Here is a 15,908-nt window from a genome sequence, read left to right on the forward strand (position 1 = left end):
TAGCACGGGCCGCAAGGGGCGCCCAGCGGTGTCAGGATGGCCGAGCGGTCTAAGGCGCTGCGTTCAGGTCGCAGTCTCCCCTGGAGGCGTGGGTTCGAATCCCACTTCTGACAGCACTTTTTGCCCTACGCTCGCTGTAGTTAATTAGTTAATTACTTTTAGTCGCGCGCCTTTGCTCCGCTGTCGGCTTTTTATTCCCGCCCGCCTTCCCCAGCTAAAAGCGGCAGCCGGGCGGCGCAAAAAGGAGCTGTCAGAAGTGGGATTCGAACCCACGCCTCCAGGGGAGACTGCGACCTGAACGCAGCGCCTTAGACCGCTCGGCCATCCTGACCTGCCGCCCTGCTCTCTCTGGCAGCCGCGCCCCATCCCAGATCCCAGGCGAGCGATCCTGCCGGGACACCGGGATCAGCCCCGGGATCAGCCCCGGGATCAGCCCCGGGATCAGCCCCGGGATCAGCCCCGGGATCGGCCCCGGGATCGGCCCCGGGATCAGCCCCGGGATCGGCCCCGGGATCGGCCCCGGGATCGGCCCCGGGATCAGCCCCGGGATCAGCCCCGGGATCAGCCCCGGGATCAGCCCTGTGCCATGGTCCGCATTAACCACCTGCGTGACGGGGCCCGGGCCGCCCTGGGCACAAACCAGGAGCAGCGGCTGATAGTCCAGAGGGTCCTGCTGCCGCCCAGAGGGACTTGGACAAGCCCGAGATACGGGCTGACAGGAATCTCCTGGAGCGGAGGGTGATGAGGCACTGCGCAGATTGCCCGAAGAAGCTGCCCCATCCCTGGAAGTGTTCAAAGCCAGGGACTTGGAGCAACCTGCTCTAGTGGAATGTGTCGCTGCATGGCAGGAGGTTGGAACGAGGCGCTTTAAGATCACGTCCAACCCAAATTATTCCAGGATTTAACAAGGAGATGCGTGTCGCCCGGCCCCCGCAGAGGAACTACGCCGGACACCAGGATGCGCCGGGGGCCACCGAATGTCCCCGGTGAGCAGGAGCAGGACACGGCCGCGCAGAAGGTTCGCGGTGACCCGGGAGCGGGGGCCGGCACGGCGGGACCCGCTACGGGGACACGGGGACACCGGGAGCGCGGGGCCGGGCCGAGGCTCCGCCGCATGCCCGGGGGCGGCGGGGCGGGGGCAGGCGCGGGGCTCAGCCCGGCCGCCCCGGAGCCTCCCGCGCCCCGCCCGCGGAGGGGCCGTGCCGGGGCCGTGCCGGGGCCGTGCCGGGGCCATGGCGGGGCTGCCCGGTGCCGCGCGCTCCCGGAGCGCCTCCCCGGGCTCCCCCCCGGGCCTGGACGGCTCCTTCTTGCTCTCGCCGCTCGGGGGGCTGATGGGCGCCCAGGCCGTGAGTACCGGGGAGGGAACGCGGCGGAGCGGGGAGGGCATCACCCCCTTTGGTGCTTTTCTTCAGCTGGAAACAGCCCGGCTTCTCTTTGGCTGCCACTCCGACCCCATCTCCGCTAAGCCTAATTAATCCCCAAGCCTAAGACAGTGCAGCCCCCTCTCTCCTGCTTTCCTCCGCAAAGCCAGAGGAAAAGTCGGGTTCTTGTCCCCACACCCCGTGTGACTCCGCTCAGCGCCGGGCGGTTCCCAGTGCCTGGCACGGGCTGATCCGTGCGGGCACCTCCGCAGGGCACAGCCAGTGGCTCGGGGGGTGTGCGAAGCCCAGTGACTCCAGGTGAGGTGTGCTGGGGTTGCTCCTGAGGCTCTCACGCTCCTGGGAACACTCTCAGCTCTCCAGGTTGTCCTTCCAGGCTTTGGCGGCTGCTCTCAGAGGAGCCCGAGGGTCCTTGCACCATCAAATGAGCAGCAGCATCACCTCCCCATTGCTTCAGCATCGGAGGCAACCACAATAATCTCTCCCTCTGGTGTTGTCCCCGGGGCCGCGGGTACCACATGAATGCACGGGGATGGGTGTTCAGCTGCGTTCTGGGCCGCTTGTGAGCTGCCCAAGGTGCCGCCCCCTGTTCGCTGCTCCCCTCTCCTCGGGATGTGCCCTGAGCAGCCACTGTGAAACAGCTGGCACAGACCTGGCTCCAGATTCCAGCCCCTGGGCACGGCTGAGCCGGTGGTGACACAGGGACAAACGCTCAGGGAAGGGGCCGGGAAGGATGCTGCAGGGGATGCCTCGCAGGAGCGTCAGGAAAGAGATGGCAGAACAGCAGCAAAGACTTCACAGCTCTGCAGGTCCCACCTCTGCAGCCCCTTGCTCAGGCCAGGCTGCTGAACCTGCTTTCCTCCGCCAGCAGCCGGAGCGGGGCAGCTCACACATGCCACCTCCCACTCCTGCAGGAGTCCCCTCTACATGCTTCTCCCCAGCACATATTTTGCGATCACGAGTGTTAGAAATGGACGTGACAGACAAGGAGGCATTGTCGGGGCAGCCGAGCAGCAGGGCGTTGGACGCGGGCAGGACAAAGGCTGTTGTGTTTCTTCCATGACAATGAGCGCTGCGGGCTTGCACAGAGGCACAGCGGCTTTCCAAGGCGCCCTTCTCCTGCCGAGTGTGCTTTCCTGGAGTGAAGGGAACCCAGCTGCTGTTGGTGCTGGTGTGTCTGTGCTTGTGGGCGATGCTTTGTGTTCCTCCTGCAGGAACCAGCCCCTGAACACGCTCCCCATCTCCCCCCACAGGTGCTCGGTTTACTGGTGTGGTCTCTCATCGCTGCCACAACGTACCACCTCCATGCGGCATACGGCTGGGTGATGTTCGTGTCCCTCTTCTTCTGGATACTAACACTCCTTTTCTTCGTGACTTACCTCCTGCAGCTTCATCAGAAGTTCTACATGATCCCTTGGCCCCTCGTGGTGCGTAGCTGAGAGGGAATGAGGGGGGGTGGGTTCCCAAGAGGGAAACACCTTGGAAAGATAGTCTGGGAAAGATAGTCTGGGAAGGTTTGTCTCTTCTTGGATGGAGCCGAGTCCCCTGCACTTTGCACAGTGACATTGTTTCATTCTGCCCTTGAATTGATTGGAAAATGCTCAAATCAGAAACTTGCAGCCACCAGCTGCTGCAGTTGCGGTGTCATCCGAGAACCGGCCAGCACAAGCCGGGGAGCATTCAGTGTGTTCTCTAGGGAACGGGGAGGAATGCGAACCCGAGCCTTTTGCTCCTGCCTCTCCCCAGCACGCACGAGCCTGAGCCCAGAGCTCAGGTTCTCCTTTGCTTTCCGCAGCTGATGATCTACAACGCCGTGGCCACCGTGCTGTACATCACCGCCTTCGTGACGTGCGCGGCCGCGGTGCAGCCCACGTCCTGGCGGCAGTGGGACTACAACCGCAGAGCCGCCGCCTCCGTGAGTAGCGGCGGGCAGGGGAGGGCCGAGGGGCGGGGGCAGCCGCCGTGGTCACGCGTGGGATGTGCTCCTCTTCCAGTTCTTCGCCTGTGTCACCATGATCACCTACGCGGTGAGCACTTTCTTCAGCTTCCGCGCCTGGAAAGGGCTCGGCAGCAACGCGGCCACCAGCCAAGTGACTGAGCACGCCTGAGGAGCACGGCAAAGCCCGGGCCAGCTTGTGCCAGGCTTGGTGGCTTGGAGCCTCGTGTGCCACCACGCAGAACGTGGCTCGTTTTGGACCAGCCTGTGCTGGCAGCAGAGGTCAGCACCGGCTCTCGTGGATGCTGCCCTGTGGATTCCGGTGATGCTCCCATCATCGTTCCCCGGCATCGCCACTGAAGGACACGGACTCGCTGGGGCCGCAGCTCCTGCTCCTCCCCGGGGGTCATCCGGATCCTTGCTGCAGCAGCTCCACTCAGGGGGCTCAGCCAAACTGGCACAGTCCAACACTAAAATTCACTAACCCAAGCCCAGGCTCCCCTCTCTGCTCATTCACAGCTACAGTGTAAGTAATGCAATTAACAGGATGCAGAAACAGTGGCAGAGCTGGAAGACAGGAAGGGAAGCAAAGGAAGCAGTCATAACTGCTCTTGTATTGATTTCTAACAATTTGAATATAAATTTTATGCTTTAAATAAAAACATTCCTAAACTCAGCACTGGAGTCTGTCATGAGAAAACTTGTCTTGTGAGGAGGCAGCACACAGAGCTGTGAGGGACAGCAGAGATGTCACTGCAGAGCTGGCTGTTCCTTCCCACTCCATGTGGGTTTTGGCTCACTTGGGCTATGGAAGGAACAAGTCCACAGGGTTCACCTCTCTATGCACACACACGCTCAGAGTGTGCATCCAGGACCACAAGAACACAAACCAGGTGCCAAGGCTTTGATCTGGCTCAGCACCACACACTCCTGAGTACACCTAATTAACCAGCAAGCTAATTCTGCCCATTAGCTGCAGGTCATTTTCAGAAATAACAATCAAGTCTGCTCTGGGAACACGGGCAGGATCAGCGCCTCGGGAAAGGGAAGAACCACGCTGCTCCCCTGTGCTGCAGACCACAAATTCACCTTCTGGGTGTTTGTCAGAACAAGAAGTGATGCCCAGCCAGGCAGAGCAGCTTTTCCATTCACACCCTCCTTGAATAAGGTAGTAAAAGTAGATTCAGTGAGTTCAAAAACTGGTGTGTGGTGAGCTACACTGCAAATCTTACTGCATGCTCTACATGGGAAAAGTTTTCCCAGGTTGTCTGCAGAGGCAGGATCAGGAAGTGGAACTGCATTGATGGAAGGTGAGAACTGAAAAGGAACTGGACACATGGCATTGGCCCATGACAGATCCGCCTTTATTTGCTTGTCAGTGAGTAAATCAAGGGTCAAATTTCCACAATTATGAATATATAGACATATATATATATATATATATAACAGGAACAGTAAGAAAATTTAAAAAATAAAATTAATAAAAATTAACATGGGAGATCACTACTGAATTTCACAGAACAGGTCTAAATAAAAGGTTCATTTATAAACACTGATGAAAGATACTAGTCTCAGCCTTCCAAACTCTGACACATTCCAAATTAATTTAGCATTTATCCAGATTCAAGTGCATCACAGGACAACCGAGGCACCAGAAACTGCATCTCTCTGGGAAGGATGTGACCAAAGAAATGATGTGCTGTTCTTAAAAAGCAGCTGATGGCTGATCAGCATGAATTTTGCCTTGGTAAACTACTTCCCTGCACACACTGACTTCTCAGTTATAACCACATCCCTGAGAACTGAGCATCTTTTACTGCCAGATGGCCACACTGGGATTATCAGCAACCTGGTCTAGTGGAAGGTGTCCCTGCCCATGGCAGGGGGGTGGAACTGGATGATTTCCAGTTAAGCAATGGTGCTGCAGGAACAGACGGAATAAACTGTTCTCTGTGTTCAGCAGAGACAGAACAAAGAACAAGGAGCTCAAACTGCAGCTCAGGCACTTTATATCAGAGTGCAAAAGGCTCCCTGCAGCAGCAGCAGCAGCTGCTGGGCACTGCAGAAAACTGCCCAGAAAACCACGGCAGCTTCTAGGAAGATCCTGGCAGACACGTAAAGAGAAGTTTGGGTAGAGCTGGGGAAAGGAAGACTATGTCTCACAGTCTTGTCCATCCACTTTGTAAAAGGGTATAGAAATTTCCAGAAAGCTTTGATTTCACCCCCTGGAGAGGGACCCACAGTCCTGGCCCTGCCCCACCGCACACCCACCTCCCTTCCAGCCGCCGTGGAGCTGAGTCCCTGCCCCTCTGCCCCGGCCGTCTCTCGGGAATCGCTGCCTTTCACCTCTGAAATTCGAACAGACCTTGCTTAAAATACAACAGAACTCCCTTCAGAATGACTTGTTTAATGGTTTAATGAAGTCACCACTAATGCACTGCTTAAATCCAGACTTCGACCTTCTTTTTCCTAGAAACATGGGGGAAAAAAAGAAATCTGTGACTCCACGATGATTTGGAAGAAGCATTTAAAAAAATGAAACAGGCAGTACATTCTCTGCTGCATCAAACCAATATAAAATTACATGTTACTTGAGCATCTGCGACTGAATGTGAACCCAAGCAGATTGTGCAGGAATCCCAGGGGTGAGGGGGCTGTCAGTGTCTGCCCATGTCAGAGCAATCTTGCTTGCACCTGGTCAGGAATGCTGTGCCAGGGGCTCAGGGATCTACTGAAATCTGGCTCCTGTCGTTTGCCTCTTGGAGACCCCAATCTACAAATCCCAACTGAAACTCCTCGTGCTGCTGAAAGACTGACTCTTTCTCTTCAGCTTGTCCCCATTTCCACAAAATTCACAGGGATGGGGAAGGGGTAGGGGCAAAACCACAACTGTGACTCTTTTGCTCCTTGTCAAACAGGACTGGACCGACACTGGAGAGCACTGATTTTCATTTTGCTAGTAAAAACCTCATCCAAAAATCTTAGCACTTTTGTTTATTCCTCCAGAGAGGAGGAGAAAACAAATGAAAGAGGTTTAAAAAGCTAATTTTGTAAAGACTAAAATAAATGAATAAAAAATAAAAGAAGATACTATAGAGTCAGAATGGCCAAGATGGAAAGGGATCTCTGGAGGTCATCTGGGCCAAACCCCACACTCAAGCATGGTCACTCAGGACTGTGTCCAGACAACTTTAGAGTATCTCCAAGGATGGAGACTCTGCAATCTCTCTGGGCAAGGTAACTGTCACAGTGCTCAGAGACTGTCACAGTGAAAAAGTGTTCCCTTCTGTTCATTTGGAAAACAACGTTCACAAACGCAGGAAGTTCACAACAGCAGGAAGAGCTGCTCCACATGCCAGCTTCATTCATGTTTTCTAGAAATTATTAAATGTGCACTTCGAGTTCAAAAAGACACTTGGTGAAGTAATTTTTCTTTTGACTCTGTTACAGTCTTTGATTAAATACTGTGATAGTAACTTTTCCTTTAGCACTCTCAGGGGGAGCTACACAAAACCAAGAGCCACTGTGTCATTGAAAATAAACAATGTGATATACTCACAGCTCTGTATTCCAAGAACATTTCTTTGAAAGCCAGAAAGTCTGTAAATGTGAGAAGCAGATCAAATATATCACCTGGCATTTCATCTTTGTGTTGTCTACAGATGGGGAATGAGAAAATTGTGTGAGAAAAAGTTGTTTTTTTAAAATGGTACAAGGTCAAAAAGGACAAGTAGAACAGTATCAGTATTTAAACAAGAATGTTATTGCAGGTTATCGTATAGCAAAACTTCAGCCAACTATTACCATGAAGTATTTCCAATCCAAATACATTATGACATTTATTTAAATCCAAGACCTATGAATATCATATCAGTCCTTGAAAACCAGACCTGTTTATTTAAGAAAAATTAAAAATTAAACAGATGCAAATATTTTATGATACTCAGTTCCCAAATACACTTGATTTTCTTATTCAAGGGGAAAGCCAGTGATCTAAATGACAGCTCTTCAGGAATCTGGTTAAGGTAAAATGACCAATGCAAAAGCTGAACACAAACCAAACTCTTCTCTGAATGCTCTATACAGAAACTGAAGTAAAGGAATTTAACCTCATGATCAAAACACCACCAGGCTACTGAAGTGCCTGGAAGAGATAAACAAGACCCAGCCTCTCAAGGGTCTGGCTTCGAAGTGACAAGAAATATGAAAATCCTTCAGTGTTCTCATTCTGATTTCTCTTCCTACCCCTTCAAACAATATATTTCAGCATGACAATTCAGAAATTTAGAGTAGCAGGACATGCTGAAGGCAGGAAAAGCGGTCAGCCACTACCTGCATGAACACTTATTTTTTTGAGTTAAAATGGAACCATTGTCTAAAGGGAGAACAGCCAAACCTAAGCTTTAATCTAGATAAAAAGAACTGAGTGGCACATAAGCCACTCCTCAACCAAAAGCAAAGCAGAGACTTACTGCAATGACACTGTGAAAGCAACCATATCAAACCCACGAATCCGATCAAGCAACTTCTCTTCAATGTATTTCTCTACTAAAGAGATCTGAAAAAAACCCAGACAAACCACCCCAGTAAGAACACAACAGATTTCAGAAGCAGATTTCAAACAGCATCCTTACACTGACACCTTCTTGACACTCTGCATGATCCTCACTAGGCACAACTGCAGATTCCTCAGTGGGTGTTGCTGGTTCTGGTCTCACACCAGCCCTGAGGCACAGAGCTGCACATTTTTTGCTGGGGATCTTGGGGAGAACAAACACTGACTATTTGTATCTAGTAACAAATATTTTTCCGACTCATTTAATGGTACTGAATAGTAGACTGGTCTAATTTCTTGATTATGGTTTGCATGAAGAATGTGATTGAATTATCCAATACAAGAAATAATACAACTGGAAAAGAAGAAACTTTGTTTGCACACATGCTAAACTGTTCTTTACTACAGCACTTGGCTAAATTTCTATTCAAGAGAGCTACACAACTTCCAAAATATCCCTAGAAAATGTTGTGTGAAACAATGGGAAAGGAACCTAAAGCTTGAGAAAAAGCTTTTCTTGCTCACAGATCATAGCTGTGCTCTGAAGGAGACAGAAACATGTTGGGATCTGCTCCATGTAAGCCCAGTCTTTTATAAAGGGAGAACTACATATAAAAAAAAAAAAAAAGCAATACATATGAAAAATTGGGAAAGGTATCTTACATATTCATTAAAGATGTCTGTATAGACAAGCTTGTTTTCTTCTGAGTCATCAAACTCCTGGTAGTGCTTCTCCAAAAAATTCCTCTGTATTAACTGGAAATCATCATCTGGGCCATAACAGAAAAGCACGAATTAGTCATTCTTTCTGTAACACAAACCCCACATTCACTGGTCCTCTGCTTCCCTGCTGTAACCACAGAGCCCTGCACACGTGCAGACTTCATCACATCAGCACCACAGCTGCTGCCAAAGCACCACTTCTGACCCATCTGCAAGAAGACAGAGGCTGCTGGTGAAATATTACCAACACAGTCCTCCTGCTCTACATTTATTAATAGTTATTTATTCTGAACCTCTTTTGTTCTGGCTCTAATGTCAGCAAAACATCTGTATTTTTTAAGTGAATATCTCTTCCCTACAAAAACTCAAAGTAAGTTCTTTTTTCTTTGAATTTAAAAATATTAGTGAAACCCCCAGGTTAAATTTTCAATTGCCAAATAATTTTTTTCCAGTTGTGGAAGAAAATAAGAGTAAAAATAAACATGGCAGGTCACCATGGAATTCCCAGAACAGGTTTAACTAAAAAGTTTCTTTATAAAGACTGGTAAAGGACACCAGTCGCAGCTTTCCAAACTCTGACACCAAATTAGTTTAGCTAGCATTTCTCCAGATTCAACTGCATTACTAGGCAACTGAGGCTCTAGAATCTGCATCTCTCTTCCATGAAGCAAGCAGGAGCTCTGTATGTTGGCTAATTAGCAGAAGAGCAGCTGGAAACGTGTTTAGTAGCCCTGTTGTTGTCTGTACCTACTTGCAGACCTTACCCATTATGATATCCTCCAGATAGCCAACAACTGCATCAAACTCATCAGAAGTGGTGGAGCTGAAAGCAAAGGAAGACAGGATTGCATAAATATATATTTTCACCACAGCAGAAATTAAAGTTAAAATTAAAAAGTGTTAACAAAAGCCTAAGTACAAATAAACCCAGTAATTACAAGATAATTGAAAAACTTCCTAGTTTCAACCTACAAAATAATCCATGGCACTGATGAGAAGACTGCTCCACAGAGATTGTCATCAGGCCTCTATTCTATTTCCTCCCAGTAAGGTGCCTAATTGCAAGAAAGAATAAATGTTGTTTTTCTGGCATTACCGTCAAGGTAATTCTAGTTCTGGTGCAAAAGAATGTAAAGGGTGTAATTAGAACAGCAAATTAAGCCTTTTCCAACCCACAAATCCCAGCTGTTACCAGTTTCCCTTCTCTTCCCTGCACAAGGTGATCACAGACCTGCAGACACTCTAGAGAATATTTTGAAATATTTGGTCTTGTGGAACAACTTAAACCGAATGTATACACAAGTATTACATAACTGAAGAAACTTAAATATTTTTCTTATGCAAGAAACATCCTTACATGATCCAAATAAATGGGATAATCTCCTAAGGTTATTCTATCATGACCAAATATTAAACACCATTATGGATCTGAATTTATCCAGGGAATAAATCTTTGGTGGCAGCATCAGGAGTCTGGATCTATTACTGTGCAACATGTTCAGACACAGTAAATAATCCACAGGATGTCTTTGGCATTCACAGCTCATCTTCACTGTGAGACGAACTCTTCCTATTTTCTCTAAGGGATGAAAGACAAACTTTTCTCACACATGAGGGAAAGAAGTCTCAAAGAAACAGGGACATTTGTCTTTAAGAAAAAAATTCGCTTCAATCAGTGAAAGCACCATTTAAATTCAATTGAATGTCTCTTTCTCATCAGTAAACAGAACAGGACAGCCCTTCAGACTAAGTTTTGAGAAGCTCATTAAAGTTACTTTGCTGTTAGAGAATACTCCAGTGAAATCAATCCAATAGCAGTTTAGCCGACAGTTTAACTATAATCAGGCTCGTTCTGATCAGGAAAAATTAAGAGATCTTTGATTTAAAAAGGCGTCTGCTCAGTGAGCGATATCCTAGCAACAAGATTCCTGCTGCTGGGAGATGAGCGGAGCCAAGGCCCGGGGCAGCCCGCGAGAGGGCGGCACAGGGCCGGCAGTGGGGCAGCTCAGCGCCGACTTTGCTACGGATCATTTCCACTCTTTTTCCCCCTCCAAATACATGCTACTGCTAGTTTTACAGCGTATCCTAACAGTGCTAATTTAATTAAAGTGTTCATTTAAACCATGGTTTAAGTCTGTGCAAATAATGGAATTTTAACTGCTCCAAAAGAATCTCTTTATCCACACACCTACAGAGACACGAGCTCACCAAACCTGTGGTTTTAATTCCCTGTCACCTCATAATACCCATTTTGGGCCAGCACACTGTGCTGCTGAGGCAGCCTGGCATAGGCTGTTGTTCAGAGTCTGAGGCTGAGTTAAATCCACGCATGACAGAGGCACAGTCACACATCTCCTTCTCTCACAACTCTTAGGAGAGTATAACAGACATCTGTGGGGTGAAGCAGCATCTTAGCATCTGCCAATGTGAAATCTGGTTGAGATCACCTGTGAGTGGGCCCAGTTTTAGAAGCACACTCAAACACAGAGGAAGAGTCTCCTCTCAGGATCAGCAACATAAGACAACAAACATTCTTGAAAAGGATAAATTCTGAATTTAAAATGAACACCAGAAAAAGCAATTTCCAGCCTAAGAAGGCTTGCTTTGATTCCTCAGCAGAGCTACCCTGAGCATATTTAGTTTGACTTCACCTCAACTCTGCACTGATGTTATTCCCTCTTGCAGCTTTGCATTCTGCACCTTTGTTCTCCTAGGAGGCAGAATCTGCTAAACGGTGTGGTGTAAATTCATTCCTGTAGTTATATTCTTATCAAGATATTTTAATTAGCAATTAGCTTATTTAAAATCTGACACATGAGAATGTAGCATACTCACGTGGCTACACCCAAACTTTCTCCATCAGATGTCTCCATTGTTCCTGCCTAGCCAGAGTGGAAGAGACAATCTGTATGTTTCAGCTGTTAGTGGTTATTTCTTCTTTTTGACCAAAGTGCTAGGGAATAATATGACTTAGTGTTAATACAAATTCAATTGCTAAGCTGCCACACATTTCCCAAAGAGCAAATCAGTAGATAAATTTTAATTCTTAAACACAGGAATTCCAACATCACATTCTTCCAAAATTTATATTCTTTTTTCTGCAACAACCCAAATAATCTAGAAACTTTCTCTGCCTATTCAGAGAACAGGCTCAAAATCAACCAGTCCCAATAAAGGGGTTTTGGGCACTTCTACATATTTTCTCCTGAAACATCTATGAGTGACAATTACAGAACTAAAGCCGGACAAGATAAAGGCGTGTCCCAGACCAGGCTGGCAGGGGCTGTGTCCCGGCCGGCCGCTGGGCCCGTGGCTGCGAGCAGGTGTCGGGGAGCGGGCACACGGCACCCCGGGGCCGCCGGCGATGGGAACCCGCTGCTCCCGCTGGGCTTCACCCACCGCCGGCCCTCGGAGCCGTCCCGGGGCATCACCGCGAGCACGGCAGGGGCTGAGCGCCTCCCTCGCCTCCCCATCCTCAGCCCGGCGAGGGGGGGGGCACAGCCCTCAAGCCCTGTCCCTCCCCAGGCACCCAGCTCGCCTCACTCCCTCCCTCTCCTCAAAGGGATGCAGGGGAGGGCCATCACCCTCCCTGTCCCCACAAAGCAGCGGCTGCCCCCCGTTCCCGTGACCGCGGCCCCCGCCCGCACCCACCGCCCTCAGGCCGGCGCGGCGCCCCCTCCCCTCGGGCCGTCTCCTGGGGAACGCGCTCTTCCGCCCCGCGCGCAGCCAATCACAGCGCGGCTCCGGCCCGCTGGGCCCGCCCCCGCGCCTCTCGCCCAATCAGAGCCCGGCGGGGGCCGCGCGGGAAGGCGGCGCCGCCATGGCGGGCTGGGCAGTGTGTCCTGCACCGGGCCGGGCCTGAGCAGTGGACAGGGAGACGGCGTTATGTTCTTATTAATGGCGCTGGTAAAGCGCATTTCCCATCAGAGAGCAGAGCTTCAAAGGTTGGGGACAGCCCCCAGCTGCTGCAGCCCAGCGACCAGCGCGATGCCCTGGGCACCCCCGGCGCGAATGTCCCACACGAGCGCTCAGCCGAAAAGGAATTAAAGAACAACAGACAGCCTTCAGGATGTTTTTATTGTTGAATGGACAACTTTGCTACAATTCACTTCCCCCTGTGAGGGCCTGTGGAGTCGCCACGTCCCATGCCTGTCCCCAAAGCCATGGGGCGTGCAGGGAGCGAGGTGACAGCGCACTGCTCATGGAGAATCCAGCTGGACAAACCTGTCCCCGGCGTGGATGGCGGCACAAAGCCAGTCCAAGTGTACAGTCCTTCCCTTTGTGAAATGAACAGGACAGTTCTCTGCAACACAGCTCCCTCCTCCGCCACCGCTGCCTTCCTCTGCCCAGCACCAGCTGCATGGAAGACGGTCTGGGGCAAAATTTTCCAAAGCATTCACATAATTTCCATAAAGAACATAGACGCTTAGTCCCATGTCCACAAAGGCAGCAAGGCTCTAAGGTCACCTGCATTCCAAGGGGATAGCAGATGCCTAGATGCCTGAAGACCTTAATCTCATACAGCAGCTGACAAATTAGGAGTCCTAGGCACTTCTGAAAATTTTACCTCAGTTTATCCTGGCCAGGGAAACCAAAGCCCTGAAATTACTAGACTCTATTAAGGCAGAGTTCAAAATGGTTCTGTCCCACCTCTTCCCTAAAGTATGATTTGTAACTTCATACCTTAGGGATAAAAACCTATCATTGCATTTGGAAGCGCTTAAAAGTTCACTTCAAGTGATTCCAAATTTCTGACACCCTTGTGGCAGTGATGGTGGTCACGTTTCCTCACTGAACACGGAGCTGGAAGGAACTCGGCCCTGACTGAAAACATGAATACAGCAAAACATTGTAAAGTACAGTCAGTGAAGAAATGAGATCCCTGTGGCACAGATTTGCCAGTCTGACTTTAATCACACCAGGCATCCAAGGTGGAAGAGAATCCGTATTTTAGCAAAAACACTAACTAGCTCTCTGCTGCTGGATTCAGTCTACATTTGGACAAAAGTCAACGTGAAAACGATGGACAGAACTTTCCTAATTCACACACCTCTGGATGAAGTTCAGCACCCTTGAGTTAGCAAAGGCAGAAGGTGAAAGGAGCTGCTGGAGAGCTGGGTTCAGAGCTCTCAGCTCCTACTGAGGTCTGTAGGAAGCCAGAGTGCTCAGCAGTAAGAAGCAGCCTCAGCTCTGCATTGCTAATACTTCATAGTAAAATAAAGATAATAAATGATTTTAAAAATAAGCTACATCATACCATGAGAATTCACTACAACAGCCTCTGCTGCTGAATCACTGCCAAGAAGTGGGATGGTTTTGGTCTAAGTTGTGTGTGAATTAGTAAAGTTCTACTATACAGATACTTTAAAAAAATGAACCATTGCAAGACTTGGAAGAGACCGAGTCATATCCTCAGTTGGTGCAAAATAAGCAGAACCCCACCGATTTTTGTGCTACTTCACTGACACCAGCTGTGAACCCTGATTCCTTGTAGAAACCTAGTAAAAATCAAGAGCTGCCTACTGAAGTGCATCCTGAACATACAAACATCACAAATGTGTAATTAAAGTGGAGCAGAGATTCCCACTGTATGATCCCTACCAAAAATAGGAAGTGTGGCCCCAAACCTGCTCAGAGCAGGACAGACACGTGGCAAGCAAGGTGCATTTTTAAGGAGTTAAGAATAAGACTGAAATTGCTATCCAAATAACCTTGTTTTAAATAAACTGGTCCAGAATTCTCCTCTAATATTTTAAGATATATTCACTTTGGAAAAATTGAGCTAACTTTCAAAAACAACACTGATTAAAAAAGGTGTTTGATGATACCTTAAAAAATACCCAGAATATCAAATTAATTCCAGTCCAGCATTATAATTAGTTAAGAATACCTCCTGAAAATTATAACCTCACAAAAAAATGTGGGTACGGAAGTTAAAAGCATCAGAAACATTATGTACTTGAAAATACCACTGATCTTTCAACATTTAAAAACAAATCAGAACATTCTTTGGAATCACCAAGTTATTAAAACCTGTGAGTTTCTCTACAGTCTCCACACTGTCTTTTCAAATCAGTCTGTGTACAGATTCAGTCTTTGAGCAGTTTAATATCGGAAAATACAGAGTCTCTGACCAGCAGGAGGCTACATTAAACAGGAAAACATTGGCATTCTCTTTTTAGTACTGACTTCTGCCAAAAATAGACTTTCGAGCACAAGACAGCACGGCCCTGTTTTAGGAAATACTTATTTTCTCTTTTTTTCTAAAATGCATTGTATGTGTACTTCCAGTGCAAATTTTTTCAGCACTTGCGACAGGCGAGAAGGAAAAGGGGAAGAAGAGACAACTCCCTCTGCTCTTGCTCGGAGGAACCAATAGCCATAGCTCCTGACTGCTGAAACCAGCTCCCATCGCTGGCAGCTGGAAAGAGCTTATTAAAGATTTCGGTTTTAAAATAAACAGATTACAGGTTAGCATGAAATCTGGCCGTGGCTATGGTTCTATGTGCATAAAGACTGGTTAGAGATGCTTTCCCCTTTCAGTATTGGTTGGAGTTCATTAAAAACAAGTCTGTGGTGTTTCTCCACGTGTGTCATGAAATGTGAGAGATCTGTCTGACTCGGGTCTGTATTTCCTGTCGACACAAAGGGCAGGTCTCCAGTTGCAAGGCACACTCCATGCACAGGTCACTGAAGGAGAAGAAAAACCAGTTAATGCCTGCTTTTACAGTACGAAAAACTAATCATCAACAACAAAATAATACAAGCACTAAGCAGTTTAGTCAGCCTGCCAGAGGCACATTCAATTTAAGTCACTCAGTGTGGAGATTATGCATTGCAAGTCAGGTGTTGTGGATCCTTTTACAGACTTTGAGAGGAGGTCCTGCTGCTCAGCATCTTCCAGCTGCTCCTGCAGTTGGTTGGGATCCCACTTCCCTGTGCTCATTAATCCTAGCACTCACTCTGGTCTGGAGAGCAGCAGCCCCAGTGCCCTGCAGCAACTTCTCCACTTCTTGTTGGCACACACCAGGCACAAACTCTTTTTAACTTTCCAGCATCTAGACACATGGCAAGACTCCTTCCATGAGTGCTCTAAAACTCTAAAGAATTTTACTTAACTGGATTCATTTCCTAGGAGGCTGCTTAAAGGCAGGAAAGTGCTAGTATGGTGTAACTCATACTGCTGTTTCATTTTTAGCTTTTAGAGGAATTTGTGACTTAACACAATCCATTTGTTGAACATTTAATGAGTATATTATGAATTTTCTGCTCTCCTCATGTGATCCCACATGCACCAGTTTAAAGTACTAATCAG

At 48.5% G+C, this 15,908-nt stretch overlaps 3 protein-coding genes and 2 non-coding genes across 8 annotated transcripts in view; 2 read left to right on the forward strand and 3 right to left on the reverse strand.

The window, feature by feature from the left end:
* The first annotated feature begins 30 nt into the window (after positions 1-30).
* On the forward strand, positions 31-113 carry TRNAL-CAG (transfer RNA leucine (anticodon CAG)). The gene has a single exon. It is a non-coding gene; the product is annotated as a tRNA-Leu (tRNA).
* A 135-nt stretch (positions 114-248) lies between these two features.
* On the reverse strand, positions 249-331 carry TRNAL-CAG (transfer RNA leucine (anticodon CAG)). Its single transcript has one exon. It is a non-coding gene; the product is annotated as a tRNA-Leu (tRNA).
* A 547-nt stretch (positions 332-878) lies between these two features.
* On the forward strand, positions 879-3,991 carry PLLP (plasmolipin). 2 transcript variants are annotated; one of them, XM_086847467.1, is made up of 4 exons: positions 879-1,018; positions 2,633-2,806; positions 3,175-3,294; positions 3,374-3,991. In XM_086847467.1, exons 1-4 carry the CDS (start codon positions 959-961, stop codon positions 3,485-3,487), a joined length of 468 nt encoding a protein of 155 aa, XP_086703593.1. In that variant the 5' UTR covers positions 879-958; the 3' UTR covers positions 3,488-3,991. The 2 variants fall into 2 exon arrangements, with proteins under 2 accessions (XP_086703593.1, XP_086703592.1); XM_086847466.1 differs by lacking the exon at positions 879-1,018 and adding an exon at positions 1,200-1,346.
* Positions 3,992-5,713: 1,722 nt separating this feature from the next.
* Positions 5,714-12,334, reverse strand: ARL2BP (ARF like GTPase 2 binding protein). The gene is made up of 7 exons (XM_086847468.1): positions 12,245-12,334; positions 11,429-11,546; positions 9,358-9,416; positions 8,534-8,640; positions 7,788-7,873; positions 6,875-6,971; positions 5,714-5,784 (listed from the first exon to the last, which is right to left on the reverse strand). Exons 2-7 carry the CDS (start codon positions 11,464-11,466, stop codon positions 5,722-5,724), a joined length of 450 nt encoding a protein of 149 aa, XP_086703594.1. The 5' UTR covers positions 11,467-11,546; positions 12,245-12,334; the 3' UTR covers positions 5,714-5,721.
* Positions 12,335-12,653: 319 nt separating this feature from the next.
* Positions 12,654-15,908, reverse strand: part of RSPRY1 (ring finger and SPRY domain containing 1) — a 35,800-nt gene continuing 32,545 nt past the window's right edge. For all 3 annotated transcript variants that reach the window (XM_086847490.1, XM_086847488.1, XM_086847491.1), the window contains exon 16: positions 12,654-15,283. In XM_086847490.1, the coding sequence (XP_086703616.1) occupies positions 15,187-15,283 (97 nt within the window). In that variant the 3' untranslated portion in view covers positions 12,654-15,186. The remainder of the gene's footprint in view (positions 15,284-15,908) is intronic.

This window comes from Cyanistes caeruleus, chromosome 12 (genome assembly GCF_971803275.1).
Source record: "Cyanistes caeruleus chromosome 12, bCyaCae1.hap1.1, whole genome shotgun sequence".
NCBI classification, from domain to species: domain Eukaryota; kingdom Metazoa; phylum Chordata; class Aves; order Passeriformes; family Paridae; genus Cyanistes; species Cyanistes caeruleus.

Coding starts and splice junctions, on each gene's coding strand:
- ARL2BP (XM_086847468.1), bottom strand. CDS start 11,466: ATGGAGACATCTGATGGAGAAAGTTTGGGTGTAGCCAC. Junction 8,641..9,357: donor TCTGGAGGATATCATAATGG/GTAAGGTCTGCA, acceptor GTTATGGCCCAG/ATGATGATTTCCAGTTAATA. Junction 7,874..8,533: donor CAGACATCTTTAATGAATAT/GTAAGATACCTT, acceptor GGTTTTTTTCAG/ATCTCTTTAGTAGAGAAATA.
- PLLP (XM_086847466.1), top strand. CDS start 1,233: ATGGCGGGGCTGCCCGGTGCCGCGCGCTCCCGGAGCGCCTCCCCGGGC. Junction 2,807..3,174: donor TGATCCCTTGGCCCCTCGTG/GTGCGTAGCTGA, acceptor TGCTTTCCGCAG/CTGATGATCTACAACGCCGT. Junction 3,295..3,373: donor ACCGCAGAGCCGCCGCCTCC/GTGAGTAGCGGC, acceptor CTCCTCTTCCAG/TTCTTCGCCTGTGTCACCAT.